An 18,522-nucleotide genomic window follows, 5' to 3' on the forward strand; every position below is an offset into this window, starting at 1 on the left:
GCAAAAGGAAGTGTCATGTCGCATTATTTAAAGATATTTGTAAAACTGTAATCCACTTTTACTATAAGTGTCTCTTGGCGTAGTCTTTTATTATTTTTTTTATCTTTTTATTAATTTTCACAGTTTTTATATGAGACTGACAGAACACTTTTTAAAAAAAATTCTCACACACAGCAAGTTGGTGTTGTGATTGAAGCTAATGCATAATATAGACATGAATATAACTTGCATATCGAACCGAATTCTTTATATACAGTGCATATGTGCAGACAAAAACGGCAAAGCGTTAATTTATAATAATTTGTATATCGATGCCTATAAAGTGACATGTAGGTCCTATGTGCCGGGTGTTTATTCCCTAGATTATTACATAATATATGTTTCTGAAATTGCTTAGGAAACATATGTCACAAAAATAAATCATTTATTTACTTACATACTACGCTCAAAAATAGTCTCCAAGAAAAAAAAATACAGTTATTCTCATTGTAACACACATGTATATAAAATTTTTACAAACAGGTTAAAGACGATTCCATGATGACCGTTGGGAGTCCATTTAGTTTGATCTTGTTAATTCCCTACCGGTAAATCTTGAGTCGACTGTCTTTCCATAAGTCTGTCATTCATTCGATTTTTTGATTTTTTTTTTTTTTGATTTTTAATATTTTAAACGGCGGAGAAGATCTAGACTTCCTGTGTAGATTTATAATGGGAAAGTACAATTTTTCAGTTTTAGTTTTATTTTATCTCTATTGTGAAAAAAAGGAAGTACACGTAAAAAGTTTAAACTACTCATTTAATTGATGTTCTGGAAGTTATTTGTGGACCTCATATTGTCCAAATAGTACCGTTTAGTGTTATGGAGAAATTATAATGTTTAACATAATCGAATCAAATATCGAATGCTAATATGTATTTTCAAACAAATTGAATTGAATTTTTTTATGCATTAATATTGTACAGCTATGCAGGTTGCATGCATGCAATATGCATGGTCATTTAGAAACGATATTGAACAAAACTGAACAGTATTATAGGTAATCATAATTATTTATTCTTTACACAAGATAAATGATAAATGATAAAAAAAAAACAACTTTTTCCCGCATATCAACAGAGTTCCAATTGATCTCTATTTAACACTTGTCATGTTTTACAAATATTTACGTTCGGTTTGAAAAAATACATAAGCGGATGTGGCACGAGCCTGTAAGTTAGTTATTTCTGACTGAGTACCACGGCGAGGCAAGATGTACTTCCACACAGGTGAGACCTCCACAGCAGGGATGGGGTCAATTACAATAGAAAGTAATTAATCAAATTACAATTACTTGCTTAAATCCTTCAATTAAATTACCATTACCATTACAAGAGTTTTCAAATGTAATTAATTAAATTACAATTACTTTGCAGATGTAATTTATTAAATTACAAATTACATTTTCATCAATTTACTAAAACCATGTTGTACTGGTAGCTACAACATATAAACATTGAAGGGGGTATGTCTATAATGTGAATAAAATTTTGTCATAATCAAAATACTTTCCCTCTTTTAGAATTTGCTAACTTCTCTGATAGGTAACGATTTTTGGAAAGAAAAAAATATAAATGTGGTTTTAATGTTTATTTCAAAATGCAGGTAAACACAATATGGAGGTGTCCCATACATGTACCACCTTGATATTCAATAAACATTTAAAAGTAATATCCCCAACCCTACACCCATCTTGTCAACTAAAGTATTTCCTGCATGCAAAACTGTTATCTAAAAATTTCTTCTTTGCATTTATATCCACTATTTTTTCTTTATACTTACAGGTTAATATCAGGTAGAGGGCAGATTATATTTGTTATCAAAACACAATTCAAACCTGTTGTTTTATACCTAATTAAAGGGAACACACTCTGTGGACATGTTTGGCATCTAAAACTTAAAACCCATTTGAAGCCATACATTTTAGCTCTATGTATTTTAGGCTATCAATTACAAAGCATGACTTGATAGTTTATATAATTTAGATAAAACTGATTTTGTTTGTAAATTAAACAGTTATTTTTGTTTGACTTATTCAATCATTATGACAATTGACACGCTAATTATTCCAATAAGAATGAAAATAAGTTTCTTTTTAAGAAAATAGATCAAGCAAATCATCAAATACATGTGCTTAATTAAATTTGGGAAAACTTATAATTAAATATTGAATCACTGAAAAAATTCATTTTGAAAAATATTTAGTAAAATGAATATGATAATAGTTCAATGATATTTACTTCTCTTCCTAACTTGACCTTGTACCATCGATAGTGTGGGGAACAATGGGTAGTGAACAGTAGGATATTTATATGAACATCAGTGTGTAATTGAAAGTAATTGAAAAGTAATTGGAATTACATGCCCTTTTTTAAAAGTAATTAATTAAATTACCATTACATGTAATTGAAAATTTGGACAATTACACATTACTTACAATTACATCAAAATTTGTAATTAATTACACTCAATTACCATTACAAATTACCATTACCCCATCCCTGCTCCACAGCAAAACATTTTATTTGAAGAGGTCTGCGGCTTATATGGTGGTTGTAGGGATAGAGGTGATAAAAAAGAAATATGGCGGATTGTACCTATTTACGAGCGGTGGTCAGCTTTAACTTTGACCTTGATTCCCAATGGTCCCGCTTTGAATATATTTTTTCAATAAAGCACAAATTATAAACCTAATACTTAAAGCTATCTATTTTTCAGACTTTTAATGGAAAAATTTTTCTCATGTTTTAGAGAACATGTAATCATGTCCCTTGCATTACAAATTAAACCATTCAAATTGAAATGCCAATGGTCCCGCTTTGAATATATTTTTTCAATAAAGAACAAATTATAAACCTAATACTTAAAGCTATCTATTTTTCAGACTTTTAATGGAAAAATTTTTCTCATGTTTTAGAGAACATGTAATCATGTCCCTTGCATTACAAATTAAACCATTCAAATTGAAAAAGAACAAACAACTAATAAGCATATAACAGCTTGCAAAATGATGTGTCATCCAACATGGTACCCAATGAAACTAAACACGATGCACAATATGTTGATCATATGTTGGCAGTTCGTAAATATGCATTGGATGTTTCCTATTTGATCAATCATTAGGAATTATCTCTAGGAATAAAGTGAACATCAATTTTGATCAAGATGTGCACATGAAACAGTTATATATATATATCAGGTTCAAGTTTTATTATGTAAGTCTTAAAATGAAAACTCTGTTTCTATTCACCTGTCTCCTACTTTTATTTGAAGGTAAATTTTATTGTGTTTTAGTGGACTCTAACCCTTAAAATTCTTCATATCACATACCAAACTAATGTTAAGAAAAAATTAGATGATTGAAAAAGAATTTTTTTTAAATGTTGTAGAAAATTACATTAAATATATTGATAGCAGTCAGTATTCTCATTTGATGCGTATTTCTTCTTTAGACAAATATTATACTGTTTATATATTTCAGTTGGAGAGTCATGGGGTAAGTTATTAAAATAATTTTTAAAAATGATTTTAAATGGGCCTAGATGTACAAGTCAACTGCTTTCAAAATTATTAGGCCTAATTCTTAGGTCTCTTAAAAAGCTTTGAGAGTATCTATGACATGGAAAGGAAAACCGACTATTGAGCATTTTTTTTTTATATTCACCGGTTTTCTTCTTTGTCACATTATTCATTTAATTAAGCATACTCCTCTTTTCACTGTTAATCAATGATGGATAAACACTCGAAGGTATATCAATATTTTTCCTTTTCACTATATATTTCATTGAAAATTAATGTTTTTCAAGGAACTGATAAAAAGTTACCCCTTGACCTTTTTTGAAAGATTAGAATTAATAGAATTAATAGATTCAAAATTTCTTCTCAAGTTAATATTTTTTATTTTATTTTTCCAACTTTCTATTTTAGATATTTGATATTAAAAATGCCAAGTAAAGAAAATTTGGCTCGCATATTGCAATATGTCGGGTTTGAAATATCAAATTCTACAAATGAGTTGTCAAAAACCTATTTTAATTCATATCAAAATACGTAAATTAAATCTTCTTTGATATTAAATCTTCTTTTAAGCCTGACAGAAAAATCACATCAAACTTTTAACAAATGTTTTCTTCTCTATGTGTTATACCGTTAAAAAAAAGAATTAACATACTTTTGACACGTGAGTGTACACGTAGATTATGTAATTATGCCCATGTAAAACCATGCTCAGAAAACGATTTACGAATAAGACAATAAGTTTTAACTACAAATTGAAAACTTCATATTGGTCGACCAGTGTGTATTGATGTGATTCTACTGTTGATTAAACTGTTTAATTTTTTACAAATATATTATATAAAATGGACTGATACTTCTGTTGATTAAAGTTTGGGGAGGCAGCAGCTGGTATGGAACGACAACAACATCAATTTGTCAGAACCAGAAACTCACTCTGCATTGTGGTCATGGCAGAGTGATTAAAATCCGGCATGCCAACTACGGTAGGACAAACTACTTTACCTGTCCACGAGGAAATCTTCACACAGATGATTGTGAAAGCAGCGATACAAAGGAAATTGTAAAAAAGCGCTGTAATGGAAGAAGAAAATGCACGCTTACAGCAACAAATTCCATCTTTGGTAATCCTTGTCATGGTACAACTAAATACCTGGAAGTGACATTTAAATGTATCCGTAAGTTATAAATCACATGTGTATCTTTTTCATTACGGTTGACTTCACAACGAAATCTGGCGATTTAATTTTTTTTTGTATTGATTGATTCGATTGAATATCCTTATAAACGCTGTGCTGGATTATTAATTCCAGTGCCAAGATGACATTTTTGTTATGCTTAGTAAAATCCATGCATACCAGATAATAGACCAATGTTTAGAAAATATATAACCACTTTCGTTCACCTGACATGTGAGATATTTACCTTAAAAAATTAATATCCCATAATAACCCCGTTAGGAGAAATAATTTCTACAGGATATTTTGAAATCTTGTAGGATTTTCTAGAAATCCTATAGTCCTCGTACAGGAAATTAAGATTTCTAGAATTCACCAAACGATTTTGTTCTTTTTACTGAATTAAATTAGTAATAAGCCCCAACCCCTTCCGTTATTGCTTATTTTTCACATACTTCACTTATATCTGTCTTATGCATCATGCTATCTTTTATAATCAAGTCGTCCTCTGCTCATTTGAGCAAATATATCAAGGTAATGAGTTACCTTAAACACACTTAATAAATTAAGTAACAATATACCTTATAAATATCAGGTATGTATGACATTATCTATTGTAAATACCGATTCTTTTGTAGATGACGATGAAAAAAGATCTTTAAAGAATGTGAAATAATAACTTCAGAGCATGACCGCTACAGTGCAATCGGAACGTTCTTTATGAATAAAGAAAAAGTCCAAACAGTTCAGTTAACAAAATGATTTTTAGCCGGTCTTTGCTGAAAGCAGAGTCCTGGCTGTAGGCAGCAAATCGCCAATGTTACTATAAATAGCACAACTTCAAAAGTAAACAAAAAACCGAACAGCGTCAAAGTAAAAGTTTCCGCTTTACCAAATAGTTACACAAAGAGCCACGTTTTGTCAAAAGATGCATTTTGGACACATACAATGCGCATGAATTTCCATAAAAAACTTTGCTGCGCGTTGAAGAAATGGGGATTGAATTTATAACGCTAGTTGCAAAATTCAAGGCAGCAACTGTTGAATTTTTTTCTACTAGACAGACATATTTTTGTTTATAGCCGCCTACAAAATTTTGTCGTTCTCTGACGCTTTGCTGACATTAAAAGCATGTGTGTGTGTGTGTGTGTGTGTGTGTGTGTGTGTGTGTGTGTGTGTGTGAAAGATAAGAGAGAGAGAGAGAGAGAGAGAGAGAGAGAGATTTTCAGTCTTTACTACACAATATGCATAAAGACACATCAAAAGAGCCCGGCTTTCAGTACTTCAGTACTTTGATTCCTTTTGCCATTTTACGGATATTTTAATATTTTATCGTTGCATCAATCAAGTATTAAAATAAAAATAGATAAATGTAAAAGTAATCAAACAATACATTATATTTATAGTCTATAATCTTTCATGACCAATTCCGCCCTTTAAAAAAACAACGCTCATAATATATGCCATATCCTTTTATTTCCTTAGTACAATTGTACGTAATATGAAGACATTTTGTCAGTTTTGTGTTTATTTCGTCGGGGGAATTGGAGGACGACACGACTGCTTACATGTGTCTTCGACTATTGTCAGAACGTCGTTTTTCATCTCAAACTCAGCGCACGTACGTAAGCTACCTCCTTCCTTTAGAATATGGACCTTGTCTGCTATTACAACGGACGCTTCTGTGACGCCATTTCTGTAAGCGCCTAGATTTGCTTTGAATTTGCAATTACTGATAGCGCTGGACTCAAAGAAACATTTCCCAGACACCTTGTAGATAATTTTGCAATTACGACTTCTTTCCTGTTTGATTTCACATTGGCCTAAAAATGTTAAAACGTTAAAAATAATGAGATTTTATGACCTAAGAAATGATTTTTGCGTTAGCAATTATAAAAGATAAGAACAACCGCAATAATTTCAAAATTTGTCCTAATCCCTTTAAAGGGTCTAAACCTTTCTAAGTATAATATCGTGGGTTAGCATCACAATAAGATTTTAATTCGTAAACCATAAATTGGCTACTTTGATTGATCCTTAAGCCTTTGTGCAACCTTACCACAATCCGGAATGTCACATAATTCCCACCTGGTACCACTCGATGTAGTGTAGCACCACGGAGCAGCCTCGCTGTCAGGATTCCTGCAGAAATTTCCTTGATCGGCTAATCTTTGGAAAGAATGACTGTGGGGTCTTTGTTTACCCCAAGCCTGACATTTTTTGCCGGATTTCGTTTTATTAACCAAACCATTATATTTCAGACCCTTCGGGTCATCTGCACCAAGACACTCTGAAAATAAATGTGGTCCTCAAAGCAACTAAAACCTTTTCTTTACTGTTACTTCTTCTGTCACTGAAGTTTTTTACTGTCTAAGTTTACTTGGAGGTTTCATGTTTAACATTATCAATTTAAATATATACCATTTGCGAACTATTTTTTTTTCTTTAAAAAATGTACGTCTTCTACAAATTACAATAAAAAAACCACTTACCAATGGAAGGTGTACCTGGGGTCTGCGGACCAGCTGAAATCAATATAAAATAGGGGCATTATCTAACTTTAGTCAACAGGGTTATGAATTGATATTACATATAAATTGAAATTACATACGGCAAACAGGTACAGAGCAAAAATCCCATCTTTTCTTCGGATTGGTCGTGTAACACCACACACCAGGTTCATTGTCAGGATTTCGGCAGTAGTTGTGGGTTTCAGTTTTAAGTAACGTGTGCTGGTGTGGACTCTGGGAAGACCACTTTTGACATGTATAACCTGATTCTGTGGTTGCCATTGTACCTCGGTACTTTTGACCCCGTGGATCGTCATGGGTAACACATTCTACAGTAAACACAAAAACAAGTGTCATCATCAGGGAGAATCTTTACTACACCCGAGCAATTACATGTTATAGGAAAATAAGGATTTCAATGAGACAAGGTCAAATTACCTGCGGGTGGATCCTCTGGAACTATAAATTAGAAATAAATACAATCACAATTAATTTGATTTCAAGATATTGATTTCGAAAAAAATTTACGTTGGTATTATTTCTCATTAATTTTCAAATGTAAATTTCAGTTCAATCAATCCAAAACTTTGAAGATTTTTTCTTTTTTTAAAATATTGACATACCTGGTATATAGCAGACAGAAAAGGTTCCGCCACACCCAAGAGATACCCAGATTCCGTCCGCTGACAGGCCGTACGTTAACCCATATTTGCAGTCTTTTGAGGTGGACCTCACATGAACTACAGTTCTTGCCTTTGGCACAGTACACACTTTCTTTTTTCCGTTGGCAGACGAACAGGATATATCTGCTTTCTGATCCTTGCAATCGGGGTTTTCCTCTACAAAAATTATTATTGAGTGACATAAGACCAACTTTAGATGAAAAAATGACAATAACAAACTGTCAACCATCTCATAATTCCATGTAGAGCTAATGTTGATTGTGAACACAATTAGTCTAAGAATGAGATTTGTATCCCTTAAAAGCATACTTATACATCCGCTTTTGCCATTTTGAATGTATCCTGGTTTGCATACACAACTTGGACAGCCATTTGATACTAAGCATACTTGGTTTTCTCCACACGCAGGCCGCTGTAGAATTGTTTTAAATTCTATTTTCCCTCCTTCCAATTTACATTGCTGCACTATTGTGCAGTCTGACGAGGTTAAAGTGGTTCCCAACTAAATTATAAAATCAGAGCTATTTTAGACAACAAGGTTTGTTTTATTAATGTGTTCAATCAAACGTTTTCATTGTATTTATAGACAATTTTGTGCTCTTATCTAGAAAAATAATTAGCATTTGAATTAACACTTTCATGGGATAAAGATGATTTACCTCATTTACCTCAAATTACCTCTGAAGTAAGCGATAAATATTCAAAGCTACATAGGTATTGTTTGATCATATTTCATAGTATGTATGTATATCAGATAAATTTATCGACCATGATATGAAAAGACCATACGACATTAATTTGTTTATTGTGTTACCCCAAAATCAATGAACTACATTTGCTGAGGTCTAAAATCTGAAACACCCCCTTCCTCTCTAATTTTTACCAATTTTTAAAAAGCATCAAAATTATTTTAATAAAACATTAAGAAGGCTGGATGGCAAACAAACTAATCATCAGATCTGCTTAAAATTTAGCAAATGAGTTGTTTAGCTAAAAACTAATCTTCAGCTAAAAAAATCAACATATTTTACATTTTAAATTTGCGTATTCTCCTATATTTCTATATAGAACTCTTCGTTTACAAGAGATCAATGAGGTCTACAAATAGGCATGACAATCGAGAATTCTTAAGTAGAACACGTTTATCACAAAAATTTTGATTTTAGTCATCATTGTGCAATAGCTGTTCATTTATGCCTAAGGGATTATTCCGGACATTTTGCAAACAATGAAAAAATATATTGTCATTTTTCCTCATAGTTTGCCTTCGGAAGAATAGAGCGCAGGTATGTTCAAGTACCATTTTCACATATGCTTTTGTTCATATTATACTAGTAATACACATCAGGGTTAAAATTAATCTTGAGCAAACATGTCTTCGGTAGTCAAAACATCCAATGTTTGTTTACCATTTTCCTAAATACATGTAGTAACACATTGACATTTGATTGAAGAAATGGAGTACAAAATACAAACACAAGTTATCATCAATATTATCAAGACTACAATCTCACTTCTATACCATGAACTAAAGAACGCGTATGCAAATTTCACAGTCATGTGATTTGGACTCGGGTTCTCTCGGTTGGAAAGCAAGATAAAACCGCGGGTCGAATTTTGGAGTTTGTTTTATCTACATGTATATCTGCGTGTTTGTTGCTTGTATGATACAAGTGTTCCGAATGATATCTGTTTCATTTAACTTAATGAATATCGATAAAGCTTCAAACGTTTACTATTCAAAATCAACAAAAATAGACCATATGTAATTCTAAGAAAATTTTTTGTAAATTAAATGAATTACATACTGGATAGTATTTTGAATCCGCTCCTTTGCATCCACATTTTTCTTTCTTGACACATTTGTTATCACTCAGAACAAACCCATCTTTACATCGACATCCTTCGGTTGGTGGTTGGTCACACTGCTTCTCCGAGTTTGGATCTACACAAGAGGCCGGGCAGCCGCTCATTTCAGCATCATACACCATGTTTTCACCACAAGGTAGGGCTTAGGATAAAATGTTGCCATTATATGCTAGGAATCGGTTCAAATTCGAAAATAAACGAAAATAGTTTGTAATTGAAGAATATTAATTTATATATCTGTATATAGTTATATACTTGTTAAAAACTTTTTCTCTTTTGTATGTTTTAATCAAAGTATTTATTTAGCAAGATTGTAAATGCACCATTGATACGTACGACAAAATGATTCATCTCGCCATTTTGCTGTTATTCCCATGCTTCCGCAAAAATCAGCGAAACCACTGACGCTCTGGCATACACTCGTCTTCCTTTGAGCTGGGTCGTCATAGTAATAGCAGAAATCAAATAAACAGTTGTCAAACATTTTTTTACTTGTAGACGGGCTCTCTAACATACAGTCTTTAAACGGGCTTTCCTCCTTTTTAGCTGGGTTGAGATATCCACAAGCCTTTCTGTCCAACGCTTTCTTCCGTAACAAAGGAGTGCATTTATTTTCTACTTCATATGCCTTGCAGCTGAAAGCAAGACAACATTTATCAACACCAACATTTTTAAATCATACTGGTACCGGAGACTAAACTTGATTTTATAAAAAAAACAAACAAACAAACAAAACCAAAAAAAAACCCACACAATTTGGATAACATACGAGCAAACGGCATTTGCGTTTAATTCATTTTTTTTAAAAACAAAAATCATAACAGATGGAAGCTATTCTCTGTACTCTCTGTTCCTTTGTAGGGTACTTTGGTCTATTTATGGACAATATTTTTAATTATGAAACAAGTCTTTAATTTCTTACTGTTTGTGGATCTGATCAGTGTCATCTTTAACAGTGAAACTATTGCCTATTAAGGAGTATCTGTTAGGATTTTTAGACATGTCTACGCCGTATTTCGTTCGATAGTCGTCTCGTCTTCCATTACAGTTCCCACACAGACCAGTCATACGCTTTCCAAGAGGTCTGGGAATGGTGACTGAGACCGAACTATGGCCGTCCCAGGTAACTGTGGCGGGTCCCTCTTTGGTTTCGGCTATGACTTTAACCTTGCACCCACTTCTAAATATTCTGAATTTCCCTGCTTTTGTGTAGGGTAAGTATGTTCTTAAACCATTTATCTATAAAATGCATTTTAAGGAACATCAATTACGTATAATTATGTAAATGGCATTATTTCAGTGTTTGTTCAGAGAAAAAAGTATAGTTAGTGTGGTCAACTCACATATACGTGATGTCTTTTGTGGAGACGTATTGTTGTTTTCCCCAACTTGACGTCGACGAGTCTGGTATATGACACTCGTTTATTTCGACCATGGTATTCATTCTTCACCTCAACGTTAAAGATATTGGATCGACTGTTTTTCACTTTGGTTAAAGTGTATTTACAGACCCCCATAAAATGAATCATAGATCCATCATATGTTCTATAATGAGGGTCACCTGATGCTGTGCATGTACATGTCTCTGAAAAAGAAAACATACACACATGTAGACATTTTGTTCAATTATACATATAAACTTACAAAATTATACCCCATTTCATTTGCGATTACGGTAACTACAATTCTTACAGAAAATGACAATTTATCAAGAATTTATATGGTATTGTTGATGGTAAGTTTTATTTGGTAAAACGTTTAAATCTTATTGGATTTTTAATGTTTGTAATGTACAGAAAAGGAACGTTTTTAAAAAAAATTTCAAAGATCATTCTTACTATAACACAGCCTCACGCCATCACCGGTGTATCCCTTTTTGCAACGACAATCTCCATTTACACATCTACCATTTCTATGGCACTTTCTGTGTATTCCGCATCTGTTTCCTTTATAAGACAAAAAAAACCAAAAATTACTGAATGAAAACACAACCTAAAGAATTCGGCATAAAAAGGAGGAACGCTTCTCCGCAAACTTCGATTATCCGTAAAATAAGTTTTATCTTCAGGCAAAAACCCAATTAAATGGCTTTTCGTGTTTGTAAAGGGATTCATTTCGTTGTTTAAGCATAATTTAAGGGAATCTAATACAAAAAAAAACGGTGCATATTGTGTATTTACTTGTATGTGTCAAAAAGTCAACAACACTTTTTCACCGACGTTTCTTACTCGCTTCAAATTTACATACCATGTTGACATTCGGAACTCTCGGGGTTTTTCATATTAAATGCACTGAGTTAGCGTTATTTCCCGTATTTTCTTTGGTGAACAAAATATATAGCAAATTTTCAATGAAAATTTACACGTATTTGTATTATCGTTTCTGAGTTTATCCATGCAAATATGATATTGTTGAAACATAAGCTAAAGAGCCTCCCTTGATTTAGCGTGAATGTAATGCACATGCGCAAGATTTTAAAATCCAGAAAATCCAGATGATTTCCGGATTTTTAGAAGGAATATTCGTTGATTATTAATAAGCGAAGCTTGATTGAAAAAAAATAAAAACAAATTGGTAATCTTCAAGTACCAATGATGTTTAAAATATATATAACAAAAGACAGTACTCTTCCGATTTCTTGGTAATAAAGCCAAAAAATTCGAGTCTATTATTTTAATACAGTAGTATAGATTAATGAAAATGTAAGATTTCAGGCAATGATTGAGAATTAAACGCATTCGTGCATTGACTCGATGAGATATTATTTTCACTAAAAAAAATAAAAAGGAATGATGTTTACCATTTTTAATGCCAGTTTTATAAATAGCAATTCTCCATCTCCCACCACAGGCCTGCTTTTTATAACCATGGCAAGGCATGTTGCATTGCGAATTTGCTCTTTTCTTCTTATAGCGAAGAGCATTTCCACAATAACATTCTGTCGCCGACTAAAATAATCAAGGGGTTGAGATCAAATAATTATGCTTATTGCAAACCAAAAGGAAACGGATTAATATAAGTTGTAACAACTTGTTTCCGAATCCTGTTTGCATTATTTATTGTTTATATTGATGTACAATTCAAAATGAAATAAAGTTTAAACTAACCAAAAGGTGTTGATAGAAACTAGCTTACATAGGCATTGCCTACTGCCTAATCCATTTATGTAAATGTATATTTGCATAATAAAATATATTCAAATCAAACAATAGACGCGTATTCTGGGGTTTGAAATTACCTCTACTCCAGCAAATCTATACTTTCTCTTTTTACAGAAATCTACACATTTGATGATGGTCATATGGTTACTTCTCCTAAAAGCGCCACCAAGTGTCCTATAACGTCTATCAACGTAACAACCCAACAAACCTACAGTGAGATACATTGATAAAATAGGTAAAATCAATTTTAGAAAAAATAGAATGTGCTTAAATCATATCAACGAGCCAACGGTAAAACTTAACTCTTTTTGACCACAGTTTTGAGGCATTATTTTGGTAGTATTTTTGCTAGGACAATGTAAAAATAGTTTATCTAATAGTTGAATAAAATGCTTCGTTGAAAAGAACATATCGCTTTTTTAAATATCATAATTAGAAAGGGAGATTATTTTCAAGTTGAGGATCTTTCTGTATTACTTACCTTTTTTGGGGATAAAAGCTACAAATTAAAGTGCAGAGTTATACAACTTTTTAAGATACCTTCAAAATCATTTCCAGAAAAATATTTTGCTAACAAACAAATAAATGACTCACGTGTTTTGCGGTATCTCCTATTTCTATAAATCAAAATCCGCCATGGTCCTCCACAGGCCGCTCTGCTGCCCTTGCATTTTACTCTGCACTCACGGATCGGTTTCTTGACTTTTGATCTTATACAATTCCCACAAAAGCATTCATTCCCAGCCTATAAAAAATAAACACGAAAACAATTATCCCTGAGTTTTTCTTTTTAAGTTTCTTTATAAGGTTGTATGGTAAGAAATTCCCACAAAAACATTCATTCCCAGCCAATAAAAAAAACATACATACAAAAACAATGTTTTCCCTACTTTTTTTTTCTTTACAAGATTGTATGGTAAGAAACCCAACTTTTTGCTTTTACCTCCAGACCATAGAATCTTGAGTTTTCTTTTTCACATCTTCTCCGACATTGGTTGACTGTCATGTGATTATTCCACGTTCTGCCTCCCTCAAGGACCCTCCTGCTAGAATCCTTGAAACATCCAATCATATCTGCAAAAATTTGATTCATTTAGTTTTTAAATTCAAAGTTTTGCGTTTTTCGTGACATTTTAAACAAATACCATACGGAAATTCATCAAGGACAAGAAATCACATTATTAGTTGATAGATGGCGAACATGAGCATCAGAATATAAGTACTTTGCACGGTATATGGGTAAATAAAAATAAATAGTCATATTTACTTGGCCTGTAGATATTCCCCTTCTTACGTCCACAGACTTTTGGGAAGAACCAACCCAAAAGTCCATCAGCAGACCCTAAATTGAATGTTATTTCTTATTTACTTTTCACAGTATGATATGTTATACAGTAACTTTCGAAGCATAAATTCACCAAAGTATTTATTCATAATTAAAAATCGAGAATAGACTTTCAACACATACCTGCGAGGAAAACAAATAAGAAAGCGATGAACAAGGAGTATCGCATGGTTAGGTGAAGAGCCAAGAAACTTCAGTATTAGGGTGTTCCATCAACTGTTTTATTTAAAAATTAAAGATCAATATTAGTAACATGTTGGCGATCTAAACAATTAACAACATAACACAAGACTAAAATAATTGAATATAATTTTTTTATTCTTAACGATTTTAAGAACAAAGACTGCATTTATTAAAAAACAAGAACAGATGTACAATAGATAGTCGAGATAGATATCATACAAATTCACGCCTAATCGATGCTTTAATAGAACATCATTTTTCTTCTGTTTAAATATTCTAATATTATCATTCTTGACCATTTTTTATATTTCACGATGAAACAACTTTATAAATGATATCAGCAAGAGAAACAAAAAGTAATCCAAAAAAAGTTTTTATCCCATAGGGGTGAGTGTTCAAATCCCGCAAAAGCCTTATGCCGGTAACTGCTTTATTTTACGTTTTCTTTTCTTTTTCCTTGTATATAAGTTCAATTCTCCTCATCAACAGAAAGAACAAGGGACGTTATTGGCCGAAATATGCGTGTTTCAAATATGCACAGCACAAAACATTTTAAAAGCCTTAAATTGATCAAATCCAATGGTATATAACTTATATATGTGACTTTAACATATACAGTAAAACTCGTTTAGTACGAACACGGATATAGCGAATTCTCGGATATAGCGAAATTTTTTGAGTCCCCGGTAAAATTCTTAACAAATATTTGCAAAATTTTAAGGTTACAACGAATTCGGATATAACGAATTTACGGATATAGCGAACTGATTTTGAGTCCCCTAGAGGTGAAAAATAACGAATTGTAACTCCCTTATAACGAATTTTTTTCAAAGTTTAAAAAAATGCACTATCATTTAACACAATATTTGAATGAATTAATTTTTATACGTTTTTTTCAATTCACAATCCAATTAATAAAGGTGCCAAAGTAATGAATTTTTATTTTAATCCTCAATTAGCAACAATTATAGTCTGGTGAAAGAAAACATGTATATAGTGAATTCGCAATACATATTTTTACGAATTCGTTATACGGATATAACGAATTACGGATATAACGAAGTAATTCCATTTGTCCCATGGACTTCGCTATAACCGAGTTTTAATGTGTGTGTGTGTGTGTGTGTGTGTGTGTGTGTGTTAAAGTCACATATATATACTGAACACAACTATATAGGTTTTGGATTAATGATATTTAAAAGCGGAATACTAGTACAGGTATATGGATACACGTAATTATATTTACATTTACTTTCTTTCCCCCTATTAAATTGCATTGATGGATTTGAGTGATATTTACGCATAACACATAAGACCCAATCACTAAATCTGGTGCGTATGTATACACTCAGTCTTCCTTCAGAACATGACTGACTCTCCTCCCGACTTCAAACCGGATCACGACCTGATATTAATTATACGTGGGATGATTAATATTTCATGGATGTAAATATTTTTTCAAAGATTTGAATGAATTCAGTTGATTAATTTCTTAGTATACCAAAAATAAATTCATCAAATTACAGAATGAAAAATAAATTGTGTTATTAGAATTTAAAACGCTGTGCACTATATTTGTCAGTATAATTCGGCTGTTCCCATGGCTCTTCCAGTAATTGCGCATTACTCGTTGAATAAGGCCAAGATTTTTAAAAATTGTTTAATAGTGTAAATATAAGCATTGAATCCTTATTTTTTGAAAGATGTGGTGTAATAACTGTAACGGTGTGTGCAAACAAATTTTCATAACGCGCTAGCGCGCGTTATTCAATTTGTATGCACACACCGTTGCAGTTATGAGACCACATCTTTCAAAAAATAAGGATTTAATGCTTAAATATTAACAAGTGGACTAGAAACTTTATATAGAATATACTTGCAGTATACGCAATAGTTGATAACTTGATAACACTTAGTTGTAAATGATGCAAGGTATGTGTAATTCTTGCTGCGCTCGCCACAACGGTAGAACCGGAAAACATTCTGCTATTCAGCTTCTCACTCAGCGTCGATTATTTAATTTTTTGTGATTATCTGGTCGCACGCGCAGATAGGGGACGGGGTACAGTTATAGATAGCGCATTAATTGATACTAATACATATGTACTAGTAATTGAAAATATAAATGTATGAGAATCATTAATATCTTACGCAATTTGGAAAAAAACAGGAATGAATACTAAATAATAATTACTCAATCGCAAAATGTCTGAATGATTTGTCATATTCCTCCACAGTATAAGCTTTTAAGCTTTCCTGGCAAAATGGTTCTTCAAAAGAAGATTTTTGAAACCTTCTCAAAATTTCAAAGAATCCACATTGCCTAAAAAAGTTTTGTGCCAAGTTTGGTTGAAATTCACCCAGTGTTCCTGGAGAAGATGTTGAAAATGTGAAAAGCTTATGGACAGAGGGACAGACGGCCGATAGACAAAATGTGATCAGAAAAGCTCATTTGAAGGTGGGGTAAGGGTGGCCGGGATGTAATTTAAGGACTAGGGATGGAATCCCGCAGAAACTCAATGATCCTTTTATTCGATTATTAAAAAAGTCGGATGTCAATTAGCTTGTTAAGCTATCATCCCTGACAATTGTTCTAAAGTAAATATAGCCTGTCAAAATATCAGACTTTCATTATTCAAATGTTCTTGGGAAATATTAAGATATTTTCAACTGATTTTAAAATAGTTTTTTTTTGGTATATGCAAAATCACTTAATTACATGTTTTTCCATACTGTAATTACTCTTGGCAAATGTAAGTTTTATTGTTAAAATGAAATGCAAAATAAAATGTTTTTAAACAAAAAGGACTTGTACATCATTTGAATTTATTTGTTCTTTTTATTGAGTCTATCTTTGTATTGTTAATTGTTAATCATAAGTATTAAATGATTTTATTTAATATGTTTGTTTAAGGTAATAAAAAAGACATGTAAATAACAATTATCACAAAATGTTTTAAAATGTTCATGCACTTGAAATAATTTTCATTCCAAATTCATATATATGTAATTTTAAAAAATGTCTAAAAAATATTGATTTTTGTTATCCTGCGAGCATCCACAATATTGAATATATCATGTTTCTTAAACTGAATTGCGCATTTTTTGTACTAAAATGCAAACAAGTCCTTCCTTAGCAATAATTCATTATCTTTCAAAAAAATGATGTAATTGTTGAAGAAAAGGCCTGTATCAACTGTGCAGCATGTGTTAAACCATCTTACAATGATGATTTAAATAAAACAACCTGTCACAGAACCTCTCAGCAGGAATTCAATAGATATGAAACGTGCTGGACAAGAAATCTATAAAAGATGTAATTTGTAAACTGATGCAGGTGGAACGCCTTTTTAAATTTTTATCTATTCTTAAATCAACACGAAATCAATTATGGTAATATAAAACGTTTTTGACAGGAAATCAATTGATTATGCAATTTGTGTATTGATGCAGGTGAAACCCCATTTTTGCGTACGATCAAGTATGGGGCTCTAGAAATATTTTATTCATCTTTTCCATCTTTTATATTTTGGAAAATGTCATCTTTTTACGGTATATTTTTCAAGAAAAAAAACAACGGTATCAATGCTAATGTTTAAAAAACATTCAGAAATACAGTGCAGATGAATTTGTATCACAAGTTCAAAGAGCCAAGTATTATTTTCATGTTTTTCAATTGATTGGTTCTTACAATTTGTATGACATAGTCATAAATACAGTACCTGCAACGTTATTTTTTACAAGATAAATGATAGGATAGGATTCACGCACGATATGATAGGATTAACGTACGATAGAACAGTATACACGCGCGATACGATAGGATTGATACATGATACGATAGGATAGGATTGTAAAAAATAACGTTGCGGGTACTCTACTTATTATAATACGAAACGTGAAGTAAATTTAAGTCAATCCCTTTAGAATACACACGTTTTCCCATTGTACTGAATAAAATATAAAATACATATAATTTCATATCATTGCAAAATTCAGAACATATAACAGAAAGTAGTCATGATAGGGATTCATAA

The 18,522-nt window shown here is 31.9% G+C and overlaps 2 protein-coding genes across 2 annotated transcripts; one reads left to right on the forward strand and one right to left on the reverse strand.

Moving 5' to 3' along the window:
* Positions 1-3,213: 3,213 nt before the first annotated feature.
* On the forward strand, positions 3,214-5,478 carry LOC128176116 (D-galactoside-specific lectin-like). The gene is made up of 4 exons (XM_052842189.1): positions 3,214-3,313; positions 3,522-3,536; positions 4,429-4,734; positions 5,373-5,478. Exons 1-4 carry the CDS (start codon positions 3,214-3,216, stop codon positions 5,408-5,410), a joined length of 459 nt encoding a protein of 152 aa, XP_052698149.1. The 3' UTR covers positions 5,411-5,478.
* Positions 5,479-6,190: 712 nt separating this feature from the next.
* Positions 6,191-14,565, reverse strand: LOC128176115 (zonadhesin-like). The gene is made up of 19 exons (XM_052842188.1): positions 14,426-14,565; positions 14,225-14,299; positions 13,901-14,031; positions 13,552-13,702; positions 13,439-13,456; positions 13,035-13,165; positions 12,597-12,744; positions 11,635-11,742; positions 11,140-11,381; positions 10,719-11,035; positions 10,133-10,431; positions 9,736-9,938; positions 8,237-8,429; positions 7,868-8,083; positions 7,683-7,703; positions 7,346-7,573; positions 7,227-7,259; positions 6,794-7,024; positions 6,191-6,557 (listed from the first exon to the last, which is right to left on the reverse strand). Exons 1-19 carry the CDS (start codon positions 14,469-14,471, stop codon positions 6,262-6,264), a joined length of 3,087 nt encoding a protein of 1,028 aa, XP_052698148.1. The 5' UTR covers positions 14,472-14,565; the 3' UTR covers positions 6,191-6,261.
* Positions 14,566-18,522: the final 3,957 nt, after the last annotated feature.

The sequence above is a fragment of the Crassostrea angulata genome, chromosome 3, assembly GCF_025612915.1.
Source record: "Crassostrea angulata isolate pt1a10 chromosome 3, ASM2561291v2, whole genome shotgun sequence".
Taxonomy (NCBI): domain Eukaryota; kingdom Metazoa; phylum Mollusca; class Bivalvia; order Ostreida; family Ostreidae; genus Magallana; species Magallana angulata.

What these genes read in the sequence shown, in the direction of transcription:
- LOC128176116 (XM_052842189.1), top strand. Translation starts at nt 3,214, where the DNA reads ATGAAACAGTTATATATATATATCAGGTTCAAGTTTTATTATGTAAGT. An exon ending in AGTGACATTTAAATGTATCC is followed by an intron (nt 4,735 to 5,372) that starts GTAAGTTATAAA and finishes ATTCTTTTGTAG; the next exon opens with ATGACGATGAAAAAAGATCT.
- LOC128176115 (XM_052842188.1), bottom strand. Translation starts at nt 14,471, where the DNA reads ATGCGATACTCCTTGTTCATCGCTTTCTTATTTGTTTTCCTCGCAG. An exon ending in GGGGAATATCTACAGGCCAA is followed by an intron (nt 14,032 to 14,224) that starts GTAAATATGACT and finishes AAATTTTTGCAG; the next exon opens with ATATGATTGGATGTTTCAAG. An exon ending in ACAAAAGACATCACGTATAT is followed by an intron (nt 11,036 to 11,139) that starts GTGAGTTGACCA and finishes TGCATTTTATAG; the next exon opens with ATAAATGGTTTAAGAACATA.